At 37.9% G+C, this 20,470-nt stretch overlaps 1 protein-coding gene across 4 annotated transcripts in view; it reads left to right on the top strand.

The window, feature by feature from the left end:
- The window catches only part of ATF2 (activating transcription factor 2), a 98,312-nt gene extending 78,099 nt beyond the window's left edge, over window positions 1–20,213 (top strand). For all 4 annotated transcript variants that reach the window (XM_004577041.3, XM_004577040.2, XM_058664661.1 and 1 more), the window contains 2 exons: window positions 13,891–13,996; window positions 17,671–20,213. In XM_004577041.3, coding sequence (XP_004577098.1) covers window positions 13,891–13,996; window positions 17,671–17,897 — 333 coding nt within the window. In that variant the 3' untranslated portion in view covers window positions 17,898–20,213. The remainder of the gene's footprint in view (window positions 1–13,890; window positions 13,997–17,670) is intronic.
- The last annotated feature ends 257 nt before the right edge of the window (window positions 20,214–20,470 follow it).

Raw genomic sequence — 20,470 nt, 5'->3', positions numbered from 1 at the left:
AAGTTTTTTTTAAAACCAGTGAGATGTAACATTTAAGCAAACATAAATTTTGTAACTTAAAATTTTCCGTTTTGAGAGGCAAATATCATTTTAAAGTCTTGGCTCTCCGTTTTTATCAATATGGCAGCTGTAGAACAAAAAGATTGCCTTGCAAAAGTTTTAATTACTTCGAAAAAGTTAATACAACAGTGCAATACATAGACTTCAAATATGGTCTTACATACTAGGCTTTTGGTTTTTGGTTTTAAGGTTGTGTGTGTGTGTGTGGTGAGGGCACTTACTATAAGACCTTCAACACATTTTCAAGTGTACAGTACATTACTGTTGACTGTGAATACAATGTTGTATAACATATACTTGAAACTTATTTTTCATACCTAAATGAAGCCTCATAGTCATAATTAGCAACTTCCGTTTTCCCTGCTGCAACTTCTGGCATCTACTGTTGCACCCTTTGGTTCTGGGAATTACATTCTTACAAAGACCTCACCCCAGTGGGATCATGCAGTACTGCCCGTCTGTGATAGGCTCATTGTACTGGCATAGCATTCTCAAGATCTGTCCATGTTGCTGAATGTAGCAAAATTTCTTCTTTGTAAGCCTGGATAGCAATCTATTGTATGTGCTACTTTTTCTTCATTTATTTGTTTGTGGAATCTTTTCCTTTTATTGAGGTTTTACATTTTTATTAAGAGTAATTGACATTTATGGGCCACAGTTTCATATTGCAATACAGGTATCCAGTGTGTAATGGTGAAAGCAGGGATCAGCATTTCCCCTTTTTTAATATTACCTTATGATCTTTCTTCTATCTGTTCATGCAATACGTAGTAAGTTACTGCAAACTATCATCTGTCCGGCTTTGCCAACTAACACCACAGACTTACTCCTTTGATCCAACTCTGATTTACACTGGCTCTATACCTCACTCCTTCAGGTCTCTAGAAACCACCATGTTCAGTTGTGGATGTGTTTTGTTTTGTTTTGTTTTGCTCCCCGTGTGAGGAATTACATATGTTTCTATATCTGGCTTATTTCACTTAGCATGATGCCCTCCAGTTCCTTCCATTTTTGTGACACATTTCATTCTTTTATGGCTAATGAATAGTTACCCCAGCCTTCTGATTTTTGACAAAAGTACTGGACACATATATTGGAAACAGAATTGTCTTTTTCAATAAATGGTTCTGGAATTGTTGGATATGCATAAGTAGAAAAATGAAATTAGATCCCTGCCCCTCACCATATATTAAAAAAATCAACTCAATGCGTATCAAAAACTTAGTGTAAGACCTGAAACTACGAAATTGCTACGGGAAATGGGGACACATTCTAAGACATTGGTGTTTTGGGGCTAACAGGTTAAGGCCTGGCTTACAACACCAATGTCCCATAAGGACATCTGGCTACTCCACTTCTCATCTAGCGCCCTGCTAATATGCCTGGCAAAGCAGCAAAGGATGGCCTCAATGTTCAAGCCCCTGCCTCGCATGAGGGAGGAGACCTGGATGGGAGTTCTGCAGACTCCTGGTTACAGCCTGACCCAGTCCCGACTGTTGCAATCTTGTGGAGAATAAACCAGCAAATGGAAAATACATCTCTCTTTCTCTTTCTCTACTCCTCCACTTCCATCTTTCCCTTTCTCATTCTCTGTATACCTACATTTCTGATAGATAAATAAATAACTATTTAGCAAAAAAAAAAAGCATAGATATAGGCAGCAACTTTTTGGGATAAGACCTAAAAGACACAGGCAACAAAAGCATAAGTAGACAGAAGGGATCTTATCAAATTTGAAATCTCTGCACAGCAAAGGAAATAATCTGTGGAGTGCAGAGACCACCAACAGAATGAGAGAAAATATTTGTAAGGTATTTACCTGACAAAGGATTAATAGCTAGAATATATCAGGAACTTTAAAAACCACAAATATACCAAAGTTTATTAAGAAATATGCATATGGAAGCATGATGTGGTAGCCTAGCAGCTAAAGTCCTCGCCTTACACGCACCAGGATCCCATATGGGCACCAATTCTAATCCCAGTGACCCCGCTTCCCATCCAGCTCCCTGCCTGTGGCCTGGGAAAGCAGTGAAGGACGGTCCAAAGCCTTGGGACCCTGCACCCATTTGGGAGTGAACCATCGGACGGAAGATCTTCCTCTCTCTATAGGTGACCTTTCAATAAATAAATAAATAATCTTTTTTTTTTAATATGTCCTTATGGGCCCAGCATGGTGGCCTAGTGGCTAAAGTCCTCACCTTGCAAGTGTGGGAATCCTATATGGCTGCCATTTCTAATCCTGGCAGCCCAGCTTCCCATCCAGTTCCCTGTTTGTGGCCTGGGAAAACAGTTGAGAATGGTTCAAAGCCTTGGGACCCTGTACCTGCATGGGAGACCCGGAAGAGGCTCCTGGCTCCTGGCTGTGGATTGATCAGCTCCAGTGGTTGCAGCCAGTTGGAGAGAGAATCAGCAGATGAAAGATCTTCCTCTCTGTCTCTCCTCCTCTCTGTATGTCTGACTTTCCAATAAAAATAAATAAATCTTTAAATAAATAACTAAATCTTTTTTAAAAGGAAATATGCATATGCATATTAGCATTATCATCTGGTAAATTTTTGTCTAAGAATATTTAGGGACCAGTGTTGTGCTGTAGTGAGTAAAGCTCTTGCCTGTGATGCTGGTACCCCCTCTCAATAGTGGTTCGATTCCCAGCTATTTCACTTCCAATCCAGCTCCCTGCTAATGGCCTGAGAAAAACTGCAGAAGATAGCCCAAATGCTTGGACCCCTGCTATCCACAAAGGAGACAAGTTCTCAGAGACAAGTTCTGTTATTATGTACATTTTAATTTGCATTATTATAATCTGATATTACAGTAATGAATTTATTTAGGTAGATCTAATTTTTATAGTTTTTATTCTTAACTAGAAAGATCTTTAACAACTTGGCTATTTTATAGTTGTGTGACATAAAGCAATGTCTGAATCCTGCGTAGAATAAAGTTAATGATGCCTCCTGGTACTACTCTCAGGCTTGTTGCATAAGCAAGTCCCATGAAAATATTCAAGGTATTTTGCATACAGTTTTAATTAGCAAGACAAATTTATTAATGTTTCCCTTTATAATTTGGTTTACTGTGCTTTAAGAAGTGAAAATGTTTAAAAGCTATGAAGTCTATAGATACATAATAATCATTTACAGGATCTTCAAATTAGATAGTTTATCCTTTGACCCAAAATATTATTTGTGTAATGGCACCTTTTTGTATTTTCTAATTTGGGTAGATATTTCTTCAAAGTTTTTTGTTTACTTATTTCCACTTGAATTTTTTTTTTTAAGATTTATTTTTATTACAAAGTCAGATATACTGAGAGGAGGAGAGATAGAGAGGAAGTGGAGCTTCCGGGATTAGAACCAGCGACTATATGGGATCAAGGCGAGGACCTTAGCCACCAGGCCACGCTGCTGAGCCCTCCACTTGAATTTGAAAGAGAGAAGTCGTCTGTTGACTGATTCACTCCCCGGGTGCCCGTGATAGATGACTGAGTTGGTCTGTCAAAGCCAGGAACCCAAAACTCAATCCAGGTCTTCACATGGGTGGCCAGGGCGTAACTCCTCAAGTCATCACCTGCTGACTCTCGGGATGCCTGAGAAGGAAGTTGGATTGGAAAGGAAGTAGCAAGAATACAGACTACAGGTATCAGGCTGGATCCCAGCCACCGAGCTAAAGGCCCACCGTGGGAATCTCTTAAGTTGAAGAAGGGAAGGCAAGAGTTTTCACCAAGATAGAAGTTAGCTGGTATATCATTGTTAAAGTGTGAGACTTCTTACTTGAAGTTAAATTCAGGAAGTTAAATCAAAGCTGTAAAATTGAAGATGAGTTTTGTTGATATTTTACATTACAAATGAGTGGAGTCAGTATTTTTAATCATTGTAAATTGGAGTGATTTCAGAAATTCATTTGAAGCTATAGGAAGATGAAATGTATTATGAGGGGAATGGTATTTAAAATATTTCTCAAAAAAAGGCTAACATCTTTAATTTGCAAAATTATCAGTAGTATATTTTTATGGGCTAAAAGGAAGTTGTTGGAGATAGCCTAAATGTTCATCAGGAATGAATGAATAAAAAAATTATGGTATGTATGTGCATTGGAAGAGTACTCAACCACACCATAAAAAGGCATAAAGTATGTTACAAATAAATGAATACCCACAAGTTACGCTAAGTAAAAACCCAACCAGAACATCATATATTGTGTAACCTATTTACAAGAAATATCCTGAGTACCTTAAATCCATCAAATCAAAATTCATGTTTTGGGGGAAGGAGGAGAAAATGGGGAGAAACTGCTTATTAGGTAAAGAGTTTTATTTTGAAGTTTTACCCTTAGATGGAGGGTGGTGGCTGTGTAACTTTGTACATATACTAAATGTCCCCTTGAGAAAACTCTTTGTGTTATGTGATTTCAACTCATAACTTACAAAATGTCACTCTTAAATTTCATGCATATTAATCCTTTTATTAATTATTTACAATTAGGTAAATGTAAGTATAGAAATTGGTATGAAATGACTCCCTTGCATTATGTTTTGTGGCATGGCAGGTTAAACTGCCACTTGGGTCAGCTGCATGCTGTATTAGAGTGCCAGTTCAGATGCCCAGAGTCCCACTCCCGTCCATCTCTCATGCTCCTGGGAGGCAGCATGGACACCCAGATAGAGCTTTTGCCTTCTGGCTTTAGCCTGGCCCTGCCCATTTAATCTTTTAGGTAGTAAACCACAGGATGCAAGGTCTCTTCCCCTCAGCCCAATTTCAAATAAATAAATCAGTATTTTTAATGCAGAAGAATTTATTCGCTTGAGTATAGATAAAGATTTTCGGAATGACATGAACCAATATGCAAACAATAGTAATGTGAGTGAAAAGCATGGAAGGTTTGGGGAGAAAGTGTCCTTCAGTGATGGCTTTCTGTTGTTGCAAGTGAATATCTTTTTACTTTTGATTGTTTTTTTTTAGCTATTTGTCCAATAAAATCAAATGTTTTAAAAGTAATATTTTTCAGATGGAAAATTAATATGCTTATCATAAAACAGATTACAAAAATTTTAATCCACTTATAGCAAAGTAATTAACTATAATGAACAAAATGACTTGTAAAGAAAATCATGTGTTAGAGAAATAATTAAACTGTGGTTTTATGTGAAAACATTCACTGATTCCATATTTCCTTAATAATCCTTCATGAGGCATAAAGCCTTGGCTGATCAATGGTAGTGATCAATAATCACCCATGGTTACTTATATCTAATAGGCTTAGCGCGTTGAAATGTGATTATTCATATTTTTACTGAATACATGTCTCTCAAGAAAATATTAATTATTCAGTGTTATTGCCCTGTTCAGTGAATATGATCATGTCTTAACTTTCTTTTTTTTAAAAGACTTTTATTTTTATTTTAAAGACAGATTTACAGAGAAAAATAATGGTTAATGAGCTATTGTTAGTAAAGAGTTTGTCTTTTTTCATTTCTTTCACAAAGGAAATATGATAAGACTAAAATTTGAAAATTAACCCCCGTAGTGAGCATAACTGAAAAACAGGGGACCAGCATTGCGGTGCAGGGGCTGCAGCTGCCACCTCAGAATCCTGCATCCCTAAGGGTGCTAGTTCGAATATTGGCTTCTTTATTTAAAAATATTTATTTTTATTGGAAAGGCAGATTACAGAGAGACATAAAGAAAGAGAGGTCTCCCATCCATTGATTCACACCCCAAATTGCTGCAATGTCCAGAGCTGAGCCAGCTGATCTGAAGCTAGGAGCCAAGAACTACTTTTGTGTCCCATGTGGGTGCAAGGGCCCAAGGACTTGAGCCATCCTCTATTGCTTTCTTAGTCTATAAACAGGAGCTGGATGGGAAGTGGGGCAGCCAGGGAATGAACCAGCACCCATATGGGATGCCAACACTTGCAGATGGATTAGCCTGTTGAGCCATCATGTGTGCCCCCAAGTTCTGGCTTCTTCACTTCTAATCCAGCTCCTTGCTAATGTGCCTCAGGAAAAAGATGGTCTGAGTGCATGGACAGAGAGAGAGAGAGACCTTCCATCTGCCGCTGGTTCACTCCCCAAATGGCTTCAATGGTTGGAACTGAGTCGATCCAAAGCCAGGAGAACCCTCAGGGTCTCCCACATGAGTGCAATGTCCCAAGGCTTTGGGCCCTCTTTAGCTGCTTTCCAATGCCACAAGCAGGGAAGTGGGTGGAAAGTGAAGCAGCCAGAACATTGAACTGGTGCTCCATATGGGATGCTGGCATTGCAGGTGGAAGATTAGAATCCTATGCCGCCATGCCAGCCCCATGTTTTAATTTTCTAAAATAATTCTAAACTATTTTCATGAATTTATACTGACGTGATTTATGACAGTGTAACCCAAGAATGAAATACTGTGCTTATAAATTACTTTTAAATACTGTTCTGTTAATTTTATCATTTTTTACTTGAAATCATTTTAATTTGTTCAAACCCTTACTTTTTAAAAAACATTTTATTTATTTATTTATTTATTCATTCATTCATTCATTCATTTATTTGAAAGGCCTAGTTACAAAAAGAGAGAGAGAGAAAGAACTCCCTTCTCTCAAATCCCAGATGGCTGCAGTGTCTGGGGCTGTGCCAGGAAAAGCCAGGACCATGTTTTTCTCAGGCACACTAGCAGGGAACTTGGTTAGAGGTGAAGAAGCTGGGACTTGGCACCCCTGAGGGATGCCCAAGTCTCAAGTGGCAGCTTAACCCTCTTTTTCAGTTACACTCACTATGGGATTTAGTGTTTAAATTACAAATTTACTACATTTCCTTTTTGAGCGAAGGAAAATTCATTAAACATTATTTTGTGAGTAAAACTTGGAAATTCATTGTGGATTTTAGCTTTGAAACTTAACATTGCAAAATATGTGTGAACCAGAAGCATAATTTTAAAGATGCATGCATGAAATTTTTCACCTATAGGCTAATTTAGTGATATGGAAAATATTTTGTTTATTGGTTCATTGACTTACAGAAAATAATACCAAATCTTTTAGTCATGGTATAAAAAATATTTTCATATCCATTGCATGGAATAGGAAGGAATAGCAACAATGGAAGATGCTATACAACACCAGTTTGAATTCCTGAAATATTTTATAGCTGTCTTTCCTTGTTATGCCTGAGTTTTTAATTAACTCTAGAAATGGGAGAGCAGTACTAGTGACTGCCTCTACTTCAGGACTGTTCACCTGGATTTTAGATCCAGCACTGGTTTGTACTAGTCTTTACTAAAAGTCTTTCTGAGCCTCCTCCATCTGTCATACTGATAAAATCAGTGCTGCTATTACCAAGATCAGTTACTGGGCAGAGTACAGTGTTCATAACTAGACAGTACTGTGCAAATGATAATTATATATTATTCATTCTGTCATCATACATCCATCTATGGTGTATAGTGCATGTTTTAGGCACATGGGCTGTAATAATGAAAGAGATCTTTTTTTGCTTACTGAACTTGTATACTAACAAGGACACAGACCGGAGACAAGTACTTTAAGAATCAGAATAGGATTTTCACCAGCTTAAACCATCTTTGGTCCTGTAAAAAAACTATAAAAATACTGTTTATGTTTTGCAAAATATTTTTTGGCATATTAATGCCCTTCTTTTCTCTGTGACACTGAAAATGATTCTCCAATCCTAAACCTGTCTAAAGAAATATATTTGCTCGGAGAATCAAGATGGTGGAATAGGGTAAGGACACGTTTAAACGGATGGAAAAATATTTAATCAGGATGAAGCAGACAGGACACATTCCAGGAAATAGGAAAGGACAGAACAACAGCAGAGGGGTCCCTGGAGACTGACAGACACAGGAAAGCAGCGGACACAACGGTGTGGTGTTGCAGTGACTGATACTCCAGCGGCATTCAGCTAACGGCCATCTGAACTCCACCAGCAGCCAGAACTCCATCAGCAACCAGGTCAAAATAGGTCCATGTGGCACCCAGACCTAACATCCAACAGGTTCCGGCAAGATCAGCGCCACCACCAACCTAACTATATAGGACACCTGGTGTCTCTCTAATCCTGGGACCTGCTCCAACCAAAAGTGGGAGAAAGGTTGCAGAGACAACGGTGCAGCCTCAGCACAGTATCACAGGAGGTGGAGAGTGGTGAGCCAGGAGCTGGAGCTGTGGAGACCACGATGGAAATCTAACATAAGAACCCAGACCTGGAACTCGCTGGAGGTTGTGGCACAAGTGGCTGCAAGCAAAAAGTTGTGTGCCAACCACAGTAAGTAAAATCACATTGTAGCCCTGTGGGTGACACAGCTTAGAAACCTGCCCCAAGAAGACTCTGCTAACCAGAAGTATAGTGACCAAGAGCAAAAGAAGAGACAAAGGCACAATGAATATTACTGAAAACTCCCCTGCAAAGGAGGAAAACCCTATGCCAACCTCAGAGTTAACTGAGGAAGACATTGTAAATTTCTGTTTTTCTTTCTATTGATTTTGTATTACGACTTTTCATTTAAGGGAATGTGCAGTAGTTGTGAAATGGAGACTAACATCCAGATGTGAGGATACAATGTAGTATGCATTTCTACTTCCAGGCAAAGATGGACTTACAATGAAACTGTTCACTCTATCTTGACAATAGGTTGCTGGACTCTCTGTCATTGTCCATACCCGCAATAATGGACATATGACTGTGTATGAAGAACTATACTTTAGTAATGATATAGAGGAACTAGGTTGGAGGGGAGGGAATTGGGGAGGGGATAAGGGAAATGCCAGGAGCCTATGGAACTGTATCATAAAATACTAATAATAATAAAATGTTTAATAAGAAACAAAAAGAGAAATATATTTGCTCCTGTATCCCATAAATAAATAAATAAATCAGAGTAAGAGGAATAAGAGAAGGGTCATTCCCATTGATTTTGCAGAGTATTTTCAAAATATCTTACTGCTCTAGTAAGACTCTGTCATTTTTTTCTCTGTTGTTATAGATACAAATTAAAGAACTAGTTTGTTGCCAAGTATGTTTTGCAGCCACAGTAACCTTTGAAGAAATGTGTGTGTTGAGACTCCTGATAATCAGTGACTTTCATAAGGACTAAGTATTTTAAAGATTCTTATCTGTAACAATGAGAACTTCCCCTGAAGAAGAAAGTGTCCAGTATTTTTAAATTTTGGAAGTGTCTGCTAAAATAGGAAGTATGATTTACCTTGGGATACCCATATTGTTAAAGTAGAGCAATGGTATATTTGATGCCAAAGTCATTAACACTAAACTTCAGGCCAGGATAATGGTTGCTTTTAGGTATGTGCTCTGTTTTTCTAAAATGTTTTGCTTTGACAAAAATAAGAATTGCTTACGTTTACGTTGCACTTCTATGTTTTCAGAGTTCTTCTGTGTCCCTTATTTCATCTTCAGAATCACCCAGCAAGATAATTGATAGTCTGTGAGCATACTAACTCCAAGACTGAATCCAGTTAAGCTCTCATCTAAAGTAATCCACATAGTTACTCACATTGTAGTGCAGCGCGTAGAGCCACAGCCTGTGAATTCAGTGTCCCCTGTGGGTTCTAGTTTGTGTCCTACTGCTCCACTTCTCGTCCACCCCCTGCTTGTGGCCTAGGAAAAGTGCAGGCATGGTGCTTGGCCTCTGCCGCCCATGCCAAACACCCAAATGACACTCCTTGCTCTTGGCTTTGGCCTGGACCAAACTAGCTGTTGTAGGCTTTTAGAGAGTGAACCAGCAGATGGAAAATTCTCTCTCTCTCTCTCTCTCTCTTTTCTCCCTAACCCTTTCAAATAAATAATTTAAATAATAATAATAATAACCAACATAATCTTTTTAGAAGCGGTATAAATATTTTTTTCAGGTAATGTTAAATAATAAAATTTCATTAATGTTAAATTACATCTGACTTAACATTCCCTTCAGATTTCCTTCAGCACAAGTAAACTAGTTTGTGTATACCTGCAGTGAGTAAATATCTTTCTTGTTTTTGCATTCTGAGTTCTTTGTATAGAATCTTGTAACAGCCCCTTTTCTTCCTATCTCCTGACATTTCTGCACAGAGTTTCAGAACACAGTCATTAATTAGGCAACTGGTTTAAATACTAATCACTTCTTGACCTTTTGGGTAAGATAAAGTGTATTTTAAATGGTAACAGATTTATTTATTTTTATTGAAAAGGCAGATTTACATAGAGGAACAGAGAAAGATCTTCCATCCACTGGTTCACTCACCAAGTGGCTGCCACAGCAGGAGCTGGGCCGATCCAAAACCAGGAGTCAGGAGCCTCCTCCAGGTCTCCCAAGTGGGTACAGGGTCCCAAGGATCTTGGTCGTCCTCGACTGCTCTCCCAGGCCACAAGCAGGGAGCTGGATGGGAAATGGATCAGCCAGGAGTAACCAGTGCCCATATTGGATCCTGGTGCTTGCAAGGCAAGGATTCAGCCACGAGGCTACCACACCAGACCCTAGTCATACCTATCTACTTTATACATTATACTTATATATCTGAATGTTGAAATTCCTAAATTACTTTCTTGACTTGAATTTTATTATTTTTACCGTGAATGACTTAGGACCATGCAGCTTTGGTCTGATTTCATGGAGTAACCTTTACCTGATAAACATCCTATTTTGTTTTCTTTTTAAATATTGTTTTCCCCCATTGGAAAGGTGAATTTACAGAGAGAAGGAGAAACAGAGAAAGATCTTCTATTTACTGGTTCACTCCCCAAGTGGCTGCAACATTGCTGAGCTGATCAGGAACCAGGAGCCTCTTCTGGGTCTCCCATGTGGGTACATGGTCCCAAGGCTTTGGGCTGTCCTCTACTGCTTTCCCAAGCCGTAAGAAGGGAAGTGGATGGAAAGTGGAGCAGCCAGGATTAACCAGTGCCCATATGGGATCCCGGCACTTGGAAGGTGAGGATTTAACCACTGAGCCGTCGTGCCAGGCCCAGCATCCTGTTTTCAACCTCTGGTTGACCTGGACTTGTCTACTCATGTATTTGTAGAAATTCCTTTCCTGTTCTTTAGTTTCAAGGCAGCCTTTTTAGGGAGAGAATTTGAGTACATATTATCAATTTTATTTGAGTGCATAGGAGTTTCTTTCAAATTAATCAATTAATTAAAAAAAAAAGAGTAATAGAAGAAGAGAGATCTTCTATCCATTTGTTCAATCTCCAAATTGCCACCTTGAATGGAACTGGTCTAGGCCAAAGCCAGGAGCGTGGAGCTCCATCCAGGTCTCTCACATAAATGGCAGAGACCCAAGTATTCAGGCCAGCCTCTGTTGCCTTTCAGGCACGTTAGCAGGGAGGTGGATAAGAATTGAAGCCACCAGGACTCCAGGCAGTGCTGCAGTACTGAATGCCAACACTCTAGGTAGTACACAACACTTCCCCCAAAGACTTTTATTTTTTACTTCTCTAAATTACTTAAAGCAACTGTTTTTATGATTAGATAATAAACTTATAACTGTCTTCAGTGATTTTATCACATACAACAACTGGGGCTTCAGCTCTTTTCCCATACATTTTGTACTGTACATAGTGGAGTTTTAAAGAAAAGTGAAGTAATTAGCAATCTGAAAAAGAAAGGTTTTCTACATAGAGAAAATAGTATGTAGTTATCTTTTATTGGGTCAAGACAGTTAAATATTGGATTACAGTGGAAGAGCAATGAAAGCTGAAAAGCAATATGGTCACAATTGCCAGATTATGACTGATTTAATATACTTGTCTAAAAGTAAATTAAGAGTCCCATTTCATCTTAGAGAAGTTAAAGAGAGATGCTTGTAGATACCAGTGTTAAAGTCAAGCTGATGGAGTTGGGGGATCTTAGATAATAAATTTCTCATCAATAATATTACTAATAAATCACAATTAATAATATTGACACCACTGCATTATTCCATGGAAATGAGCTTTCTGAATAACAGCTTATCCTTTAAAAGGATGTTGTCCCTTTAGTAGTTTGATCACTCTCCACCCACTCTTATCTCAAAGCAGTGTTCTTAAGTGAAATTTAGCCTTTTCTTTCATGATTTCAGAGTTAGGAGCATCAGCTTTTACTCCACGCTTTAATACAGCATTGCAGTTCATTATTTTTTAAGTATGTGGAGCTATTTGGCCCAGCAGACTTGCCTTTAAATTGCTTAGCTTTTATTGTTTTTGTTTTTCTTTTTCTGTTCATGATCACTGTAGGAGACTTAAAGAGCCTGCTTTGGTACATTCAGCTTTCTGGTTATGAGGATAGAAATTGATGTACCTGAGCTTTTATGTATGACTCTCAGCTATATTTTCTCAATACTTTTGGGTTCATAGGTGAAGTCTCAATAGTTATTGGTAATTCCAGATTAATAAACGTGTTAATAAACTTTCTCATGTTATAACCTGTTACATTAAGTCTAACTTTTGAGTATTGGTGATGATAACTAATTCATGTGTTTTGAATATTTGAGGATGACCCAGGGGAATTAATTGGACTCGCTCCATTTGAAACTTCACATAGAATTTATCAGATTAATAAATTAAAAATGAGGAAGTACTCACTCTATCACAAAGTATGGGACAAACCACCACTGACTTACCAGATTTAAATTTATACAAAATATATTTGCCTGAGTCAAAGGCAGCTGAGCCATTGTAAAGCTTGCAAATTTAGGTATTACCCATGATTCTTGGATGATTGTGGTTTCTCCTACAGATTTCCCTAGTTTAAGAAAACTGGAAGCTTGCTTAATATCCTTGAATGTTTTTTTTGTTATCAAGTAATTAGAATTAATCATCCCTGACATCAGACTCCCTTGACATGTCAGTTTTCTAGATAATTAAAAAAGCATGTAATGTGTGTGTAATAAAGATACCTTTATCTGTTAACTGATATATGAGAACTCCCACAGCAAAGGGTAATGTAATAACTTTAAAATAGGGATGAACATTTGACCTAACAGTTAAGACACCCATGTCCTGAGTCAGTGCCTGGGTTCAATACCTGGCCCTGCACCCGACTTCTGCTTCTAAGCAACACAATCCTGGGAGGCACAGTGATAACTTAAGTAGCCATACATGAAAGAAACCTAGGTTGCTAGATCCTGGCTTCTGGCTTCAGCCTGGTCCACACCCAGGCGAGCATTTGAGGAGTGAACCAGTTGGGGAGGAGTTTGATATCTCTCTCTCTCTCTCTCTCTCTCTCTCTCTCTCTCTCTCTCTCTCTCTCACACACACACACACACACACACACACACACACTGCTCTCAAACAAAAAAAAAATTTTTTTTAATGATTTATTATTATTGGAAAGCCGGATATACAGAGAGGAGGAGAGACAGAGAGGAAGATCTTCCATCCGATGTTTCACTCCCCAAGTGAGCCGCAACGGGCCGGTGCGCGCCGACCCGAAGCCGGGAACCAGGAACCTCTTCCAGGTCTCACGCGGGTGCAGGGTCCCAATGCATTGGGCCGTCCTCAACTGCTTTCCCAGGCCACAAGCAGGGAGCTGGATGGGAAGTGGAGCTGCTGGGTTTAGAACCGGCGCCCATATGGGATCCCGGGGCTTTCAAGGCAAGGACTTAAGCCGCTAGGCCAGGCCGCCGGGCCCAAACAAAAAACTTTTTAAAGGTTTTTAAACTTCACTTGTGTTATCTTTTTAAAAATTTATATGTTTTGCATAAATGCTATAATATAAAAATGTACGCTCAGTAGGAGACATTTGAATAGCGTGTTTTTATTCTGCCACAGCTATCCAGTTTTCCTGTCTTAATCTGTGCTTGTTTCAAACAGTGAGATGTGTGGTTTAATGCTGGTAAGGTACAGAGTTGTTTCTTCTGCAGAGCGAAGTCACCCTGCTGAGAAATGAAGTGGCACAGCTGAAGCAGCTGCTTCTGGCTCATAAAGATTGCCCTGTAACCGCCATGCAGAAGAAATCTGGCTATCATGGTGAGTAATGCTCCATCACCCATGGCCTTAGGCTGCAGCGTTGAGTTACTGCCGCAGTGACTAGAATTGCAGTTCCAATACTCAAGATGAAATGTCAGAATTGCTGCAAAGTTATTAGGGAATGGGGTGGGGAGTATATACTTTTGAAACCCTAGAAAATTTTTGAGTTTTGTTTTTCTGGCTTTTTTTATAGATGTTATCACAGATTTCTTTAATAAATAAGTAACTGATGTTTGTAACTGATGATATCTTATCTCCTGGAGTAACAGTTAGATTGACATGGCAGAACATTACTTTCATTCTAGCCTCCATTTAGTGATGCTGGGGCTTTCTTTAGCTCAGCTATCTTCACTTAACCACATGCACTGCCTGTTCAGGGTCAGATCCTATTGTCCTTTTCACTTGTCAGCATCATGCAGTGTTTGTATTGTTGTGAACCTTTATATTGAGCCTCATGGTCATAAAAATACTAAAACAGAACAACGTTTAAATTATCTGCTTATAAGCATCTTCCTAAAGGCTTTCCCCCCAAAAATGAGATTCCTCTGTTTTCAGCATTTTAGAGATTAATTTTGCTTTTTTCTTTTTGTAATGTCCCTTTTTGATAAGATGCACAATGTTGGAACCAGCTGTTACTCTTGAATAAATGGCCAATTTTGTCCATCGTGCACAAATTTGTAACAAATAACAAGAGTTGGGAATGCGTTAGGCAACATTCATAATATGTAACCCATAGCTTTCATTTTTATGATTTAGTGATATTTCAGGATATTTGTAAATGTGAAGATTGTTTCAGCCATATGTATCCACTTTGTTTTAATTTGCCAGTGTCAGTAATTCAGAAGAAACAGTTTGTATTGGGTACAAGCAGTTCCTCAGGTGTTCACCATAAAACTTAATGGCCACCATCTTTACTTGTAGTCATTGTAAGCAATGGCAATATTTTTTAATTTAAGAGATTCAGTAGATTTAGCAGCTCTCAATTGCCATATATATTTAGGACACTGATTTTTGTCAGTTTTGTGTATATAAATCTCAGTTATTTGGTATCTAGTCATTTTGACAAGAAGGTAAAACACATTGTGGAGTAAATTGGAACCATGTGGAAATATGTTTGGGATTTGTGTTAACAATGATTGCCGCAGGGAGGAGGCCGTTATTGTTCGCATCTGACTTAACAGACTTCCCTGGAGAAGTAACTGAGTGCAGCATTATGCATACATGATTTTCTTAAGCAGGAATGCTGTCTTGATTCAGTAGTTTAAAAGGAAACATACAAATGATTTCATAAAATTAGAGTAAATTAACTTTTTAATTGCATTCTGTTCAAAATCAGCTGCTATTTCTAACCTTTGGTAAGTTATTAGATAATCCCAACAGTTTTAATTATGTTAGGAAGTAAATGCTCAGCAAATGTCAACTATTTACTTAAATGAATTATGAATGTATTTTTAGTTGTGTAGATGTTGAGATTTTATATACCATGAGCTTAAAAAATGAAAATCTACTTGAGGGCCCGGCGGCGTGGCCTAGCGGCTAAAGTCCTTGCCTTGAAAGCCCCGGGATCCCATATGGGCACTGGTTCTAATCCCGGCAGCTCCACTTCCCATCCAGCTCCCTGCTTGTGGCCTGGGAAAGCAGTCGAGGATGGCCCAAAGCTTTGGGACCCTGCACCCGTGTGGGAGACCTGGAAGAAGTTCCTGGTTCCCGGCTTTGGATCAGCGCAGTACCAGCCCGTTGCGGCTCACTTGGGGAGTGAATCGTTGGACGGAAGATCTTCCTCTCTGTCTCTCCTCCTCTCTGTCCTCTCTATATATCTGACTTTGTAATAAAATAAATAAATCTTAAAATCTACTTGAATAAATTTTTAATGGTTATATATTACACTAGATTGTGAGAATTCAAAAACTGATTCATTTAGGTTGCTATCCACTGATTTAGTTAATCAAATTAACTGAAGTAAAGAGTTAACTGTCATAAATTTAATTTTCTTTAGCTCTTGAAAGATAATTGTAACTTATGGATTTTTTTAAAATATATTTCATGTATTCACTTGAAAGGCAGAATAGCGGATAAGGAAATGGAGAGAGGACTGTCTCCCTCGTTCACTCCCGAAATGACTGTAGTGGTCGAGGCTGCGTAAGGCTGCAGATCTCCCACATGGATGCAGGCACTGCAGATGGCAGATGAATGCACTAAGCCTCAGTGCTAGCCCCACTTGTAGAAATGTTCAAGTAATTTCTAAGCTTGAAAGATTTGAAATAAATCTGACTTCTCTGTTCAATACTTAAGGTAGATATAGATGGATTGAATAAGTCAGTGTTTATATTGTGAAGAAATTCACAAACTCATGTTCTAGCACACAAAAATTGTTAATGATGATGAGCTGTAATTCCAACTAAGTCTTTCAAAACATCCATAAAAGAGAACTAAGATTTAGTGGAAATTAATGAATATTACAACATTTTGTAGGTAACAGTTAACAGTACTAAGTCAGTTACACATTCTCAATTTTAACGTCCTGCTCAGTTTTAAGTCTTAAAAAGCCTGTGTTGTTTTCTATAAACAGACATAAAAACTACTAGCTAACAGGTGTACATTCTCACATATATTGCAAAATATGAAGTCTAGACACTCAATAAAAACTATTTTTAATGCCAAGTGAAAAAATCCAGGTGCCAAAGAATGAATGAAATATACACCACCGTCTTTTGGATGCTTACAAACAGACAAAGTTAACTCATATTGCTTAGGAGTCTGAGAGCAGACCTAAACAGTACATCTGCAAAGGAAAAACAAGGGACTGCCTTCGGAAGTGGTCATGAGCTCTGGAGAGGAGCCTCCAAGAAGCCGTCCTGTGCCCAGCAGTGCTCTCTGCAGTTAGGGCCTTGGGTTCACAGGTGTCTAGATCAGTGTGGGAACTCCTAACATAGATATGTTATAAATATTTACCTGTATTTTTCATACCAAATTTTTCAAAAAAATTAAATGACTGGAATCTGTCCTAATGAAGTGAGAAAAATATAAGTGATTTGTTGTTCAGGCATGAATATTGGTAGATTTATTTTCATAAATATTTACAATGCCCTTTTCTGAATATCTTTTCAGTTATCAAGTCTAGAAATTTTTATGGACTTTTATTTGAGTCCTAATTAATACATGCAGTCATAACAGCTGGTGGCATTTAGACTCTAAATATTGCTTATTCTCACATGTATGCATCATTAGAATCAGGTGTTATGATCATCCTGTAGATGGGAAGTCAGCCAGAATAAATATAGTCATGGAGAATGCAGAGGGGATAATTTGAAAATATAATTTGTATGTAAGAATCCATTCTGTTTATGCATGTAGTTATGAGCCCTTTTTTTTTTAAATCTTTTAAAGAGAATGGTGTGTAAGCAAGCAATGCTTTTAGCAAATGTCTTTACACAGTGTTTGATTATGTCTGTAAGAAGCTATCTCCCAAATTCCTGCCTCATTTGTGTCCTGAACACCACTTAGCAAATTTCTTCATCCTGTTCTCTGAGACAATAAGACACTTGCGGGTTTCTGTGAAGTTGCCTTCTTAGCCACATTTTAGTTCATCAGTTTCAGCCAGACTGAATTGTCTAAATGATCAGCTTTCTACAGATATTTTAAGAACACGAATCCTTTTTTCTGTTTCCACTCAGCTGCTGATAAAGACGATAGTTCAGAAGACCTCTCAGTGCCAAGCAGCCCGCATACAGAAGCAATACAACATAGTTCGGTCAGCACATCCAACGGGGTCAGTTCCACCTCCAAAGCCGAAGCGGTAGCCACGTCAGTCCTCACTCAGATGGCAGACCAGAGCTCAGAGCCTGCACTCTCACAGATTGTCCTGGCTCCCTCCTCCCAGGCACAGCCCTCAGGAAGTTGATTAAAAACCATCAGTATGACAGTTTTAGATACTCATTAGTGACTTCAAAGGGAAATCAAGGAAAGACCAGTTTTCCATTTATGTGAAATCTGTGGTTGTAAATTTTTTTTTTACTTGAAATTAAATTTGGCTCTAAAAGTTGGTGTAGCAGCAGTGGATGATCAGACTGAGCAGCAGTTTATAGTCTCTGGAAGAAGACTGACTGACTTGGCTTTTTTTTAAATAAATATTGTTAGATTTATTAATTTTTCTGTGCTCTATGTGTAAATTGTATTATAATTCATTGTGGTTTCTTTTCACCTTTAATTTAGTGGTGTTTTTATAAATGGGGGTGTTACTGAAGCTCTCTTCCCACTTCCATTTCTTTTGACCACTCTTTATCCCTCAGCTGTGATGGTGGTATTGTCATCGTTTATACCAAAGGTCTGCCTAGTCCCTGTTGACTTGGTAATGTTGAACAAAGTCAAAAAGAACTAGGCAAGAGAAAGAATTTGCTTTTCATCTTTTTGCCCTTTATTTTGCACATTAAACAAAAGAATGAACAAACACTCTTTTTTAGTGAAGCATGATGAAAGACAGTGCTTTCATGCACATTCTGAAAACTAAATCAGGATCATTGCTAATAGTACATTTTCTTTTAAAGAATTTAAGGTAGGCATAAATTTTTCAGTCATAAGCATTTCAGAAATGACTATTTCTCAAGTCTTAAATTCAGTATTTTAAACCTATGTTTTGAGGCTAACAATATGAAATTATATGATGTATGATACAGGGTTATCAGATGTCTAGTAATTTTTGAAATTAGCTTTTTCTTCCCCAGGCTTTTTTGTTTTTGCAGATTTCAGGTGACAAACTGAGGAATTGATGCATAAATCAAGTATGATACGGTTGCCAGAGAAGCCTAAACTTATTACTTAGACAAGTTAAGACTGTTTACCCCCATTGTCTTGTACTTGCGAGCTAACTTGTACTTATTCTTGTGAAAGCACTGTCATCTTTTAGTAGCAAATTTTGATAATGTTTCTCGTGGAAAAAAATCAGTATCTATCTTTAGAACAATGTAATTATAATGTGAGGAATGTGAGTGTGTGTGTGAGAAAGGGTGTGCTTGTAGCGTGTATGTGTGTCTGTCAGTAGTTTATGCCAGCAATCTTTGCTTGAATGTTTAACGATGCCTTCAGTGTGATGCTGGCCTATAGATGATTGCAGTTTAAAATGTCATTACTGTGCAGGCTTGGATAACTAACATTCCATGGTGTAGCTTGTTTCTTGATGAGATGATTGTAGGTACACTTTTCTCATTATCCAGTCATCTGTGGGATACTGAGTTTTCTAATGTGCCATTATCTATTTTTATTCTGCAGTTACGTTCAAACTACCGTACAATATTTTAAAATAGACAAAATTGTTAAACAAAAAATAAAGTAGATGTGCGTAAGAAAACTTTGTAAAATAGTTATGAGTCCTACCCAGTAGCAACAATTCAAGCAGGATTCCATTATGTAAATATCTGATGCATTTATAATAAGTTGTGTAGTTTGTTCTGCATCCATACTACACCATTTGCTAAAGTCTCAGAGCCATCTCCTAATGAGACTGACATTTAAAAAGCCTGTATGGAATATCCTTGATAATTCAGGGAAATAGCCCACCTGCCTAAGTTCCAAACTGGGAAACATTCAAATTATACAAACGACATTTCAGGACTTTTAAGTATGAAGATAATAGGCATTTTATTGTTTGACTTATTCAAAATGAGAGCACTGTTACTTGATAATCCTTTTAATTTTTTTTTATTTTTCACCAACTTCATAATTTTAAAGTAATCAATTTCTCATGATGATTTTGCTGTAGTTATGCTAAGGAGTTGATCTCAAAGGCACAAAATATGAATTCTGCAAGAAGGCTATTTTTTATTGTAGTTTGGGTAGGTTAGGAAAAGCCTCAATTTTTCAGTCTCCTGAGTCCTTCAATGCATTTCTTTTATTTTATTATTTATGCAAGTTAACATTCTTCGGTAACAGAATTCTTGCAACTGTAAAATAAATCTATATAGATGTAAGAAGTTATGTAAACGGTTAATGAGCTTACCAAGGTTAGCAAAACTTTCATTGTAAATCAATCTGTACTCAGCAAATAAAAATCATTATCAGTTGTATAAACACAAATTCCATTTTGACTTTCAGGATGTCACACTACTTCTGTAACTAGCATTTTGAGTCCTTATATTTGCAATGTTACACAAACTGTACTATTTTCTTTTATGTGCAGTTTGCATGAGTAAACCATCAGAGAATAAATTCTATCTTTAAATTATGTTTATAATTTGCTTGTTCTTACCTCTTTCACGCTTTGTTTGGTTTTTGTTCTTTTCTCCCCCTTTAGGGTATTTATTACCTGAACTGAGAGGCTTTGTATTTTTGTGATACAATATTCCTTGTGTTTTTGTGATAAAATTAAATCTCTCTTGAAACACCTCCAGCTGCAGCGTGTCCCCCATCTGAGACACTCCCAGATTTCAGTCACAGACCCACATGCCCTCATGTAGCCGCCTAGCACAACATTTTAAGCAG

The sequence above is a fragment of the Ochotona princeps genome, chromosome 5, assembly GCF_030435755.1.
Source record: "Ochotona princeps isolate mOchPri1 chromosome 5, mOchPri1.hap1, whole genome shotgun sequence".
Taxonomy (NCBI): Eukaryota; Metazoa; Chordata; class Mammalia; order Lagomorpha; family Ochotonidae; genus Ochotona; species Ochotona princeps.
Note: the sequence above shows the minus strand (reverse complement) of the source record. Positions and strands in the feature narration are given on the sequence as shown.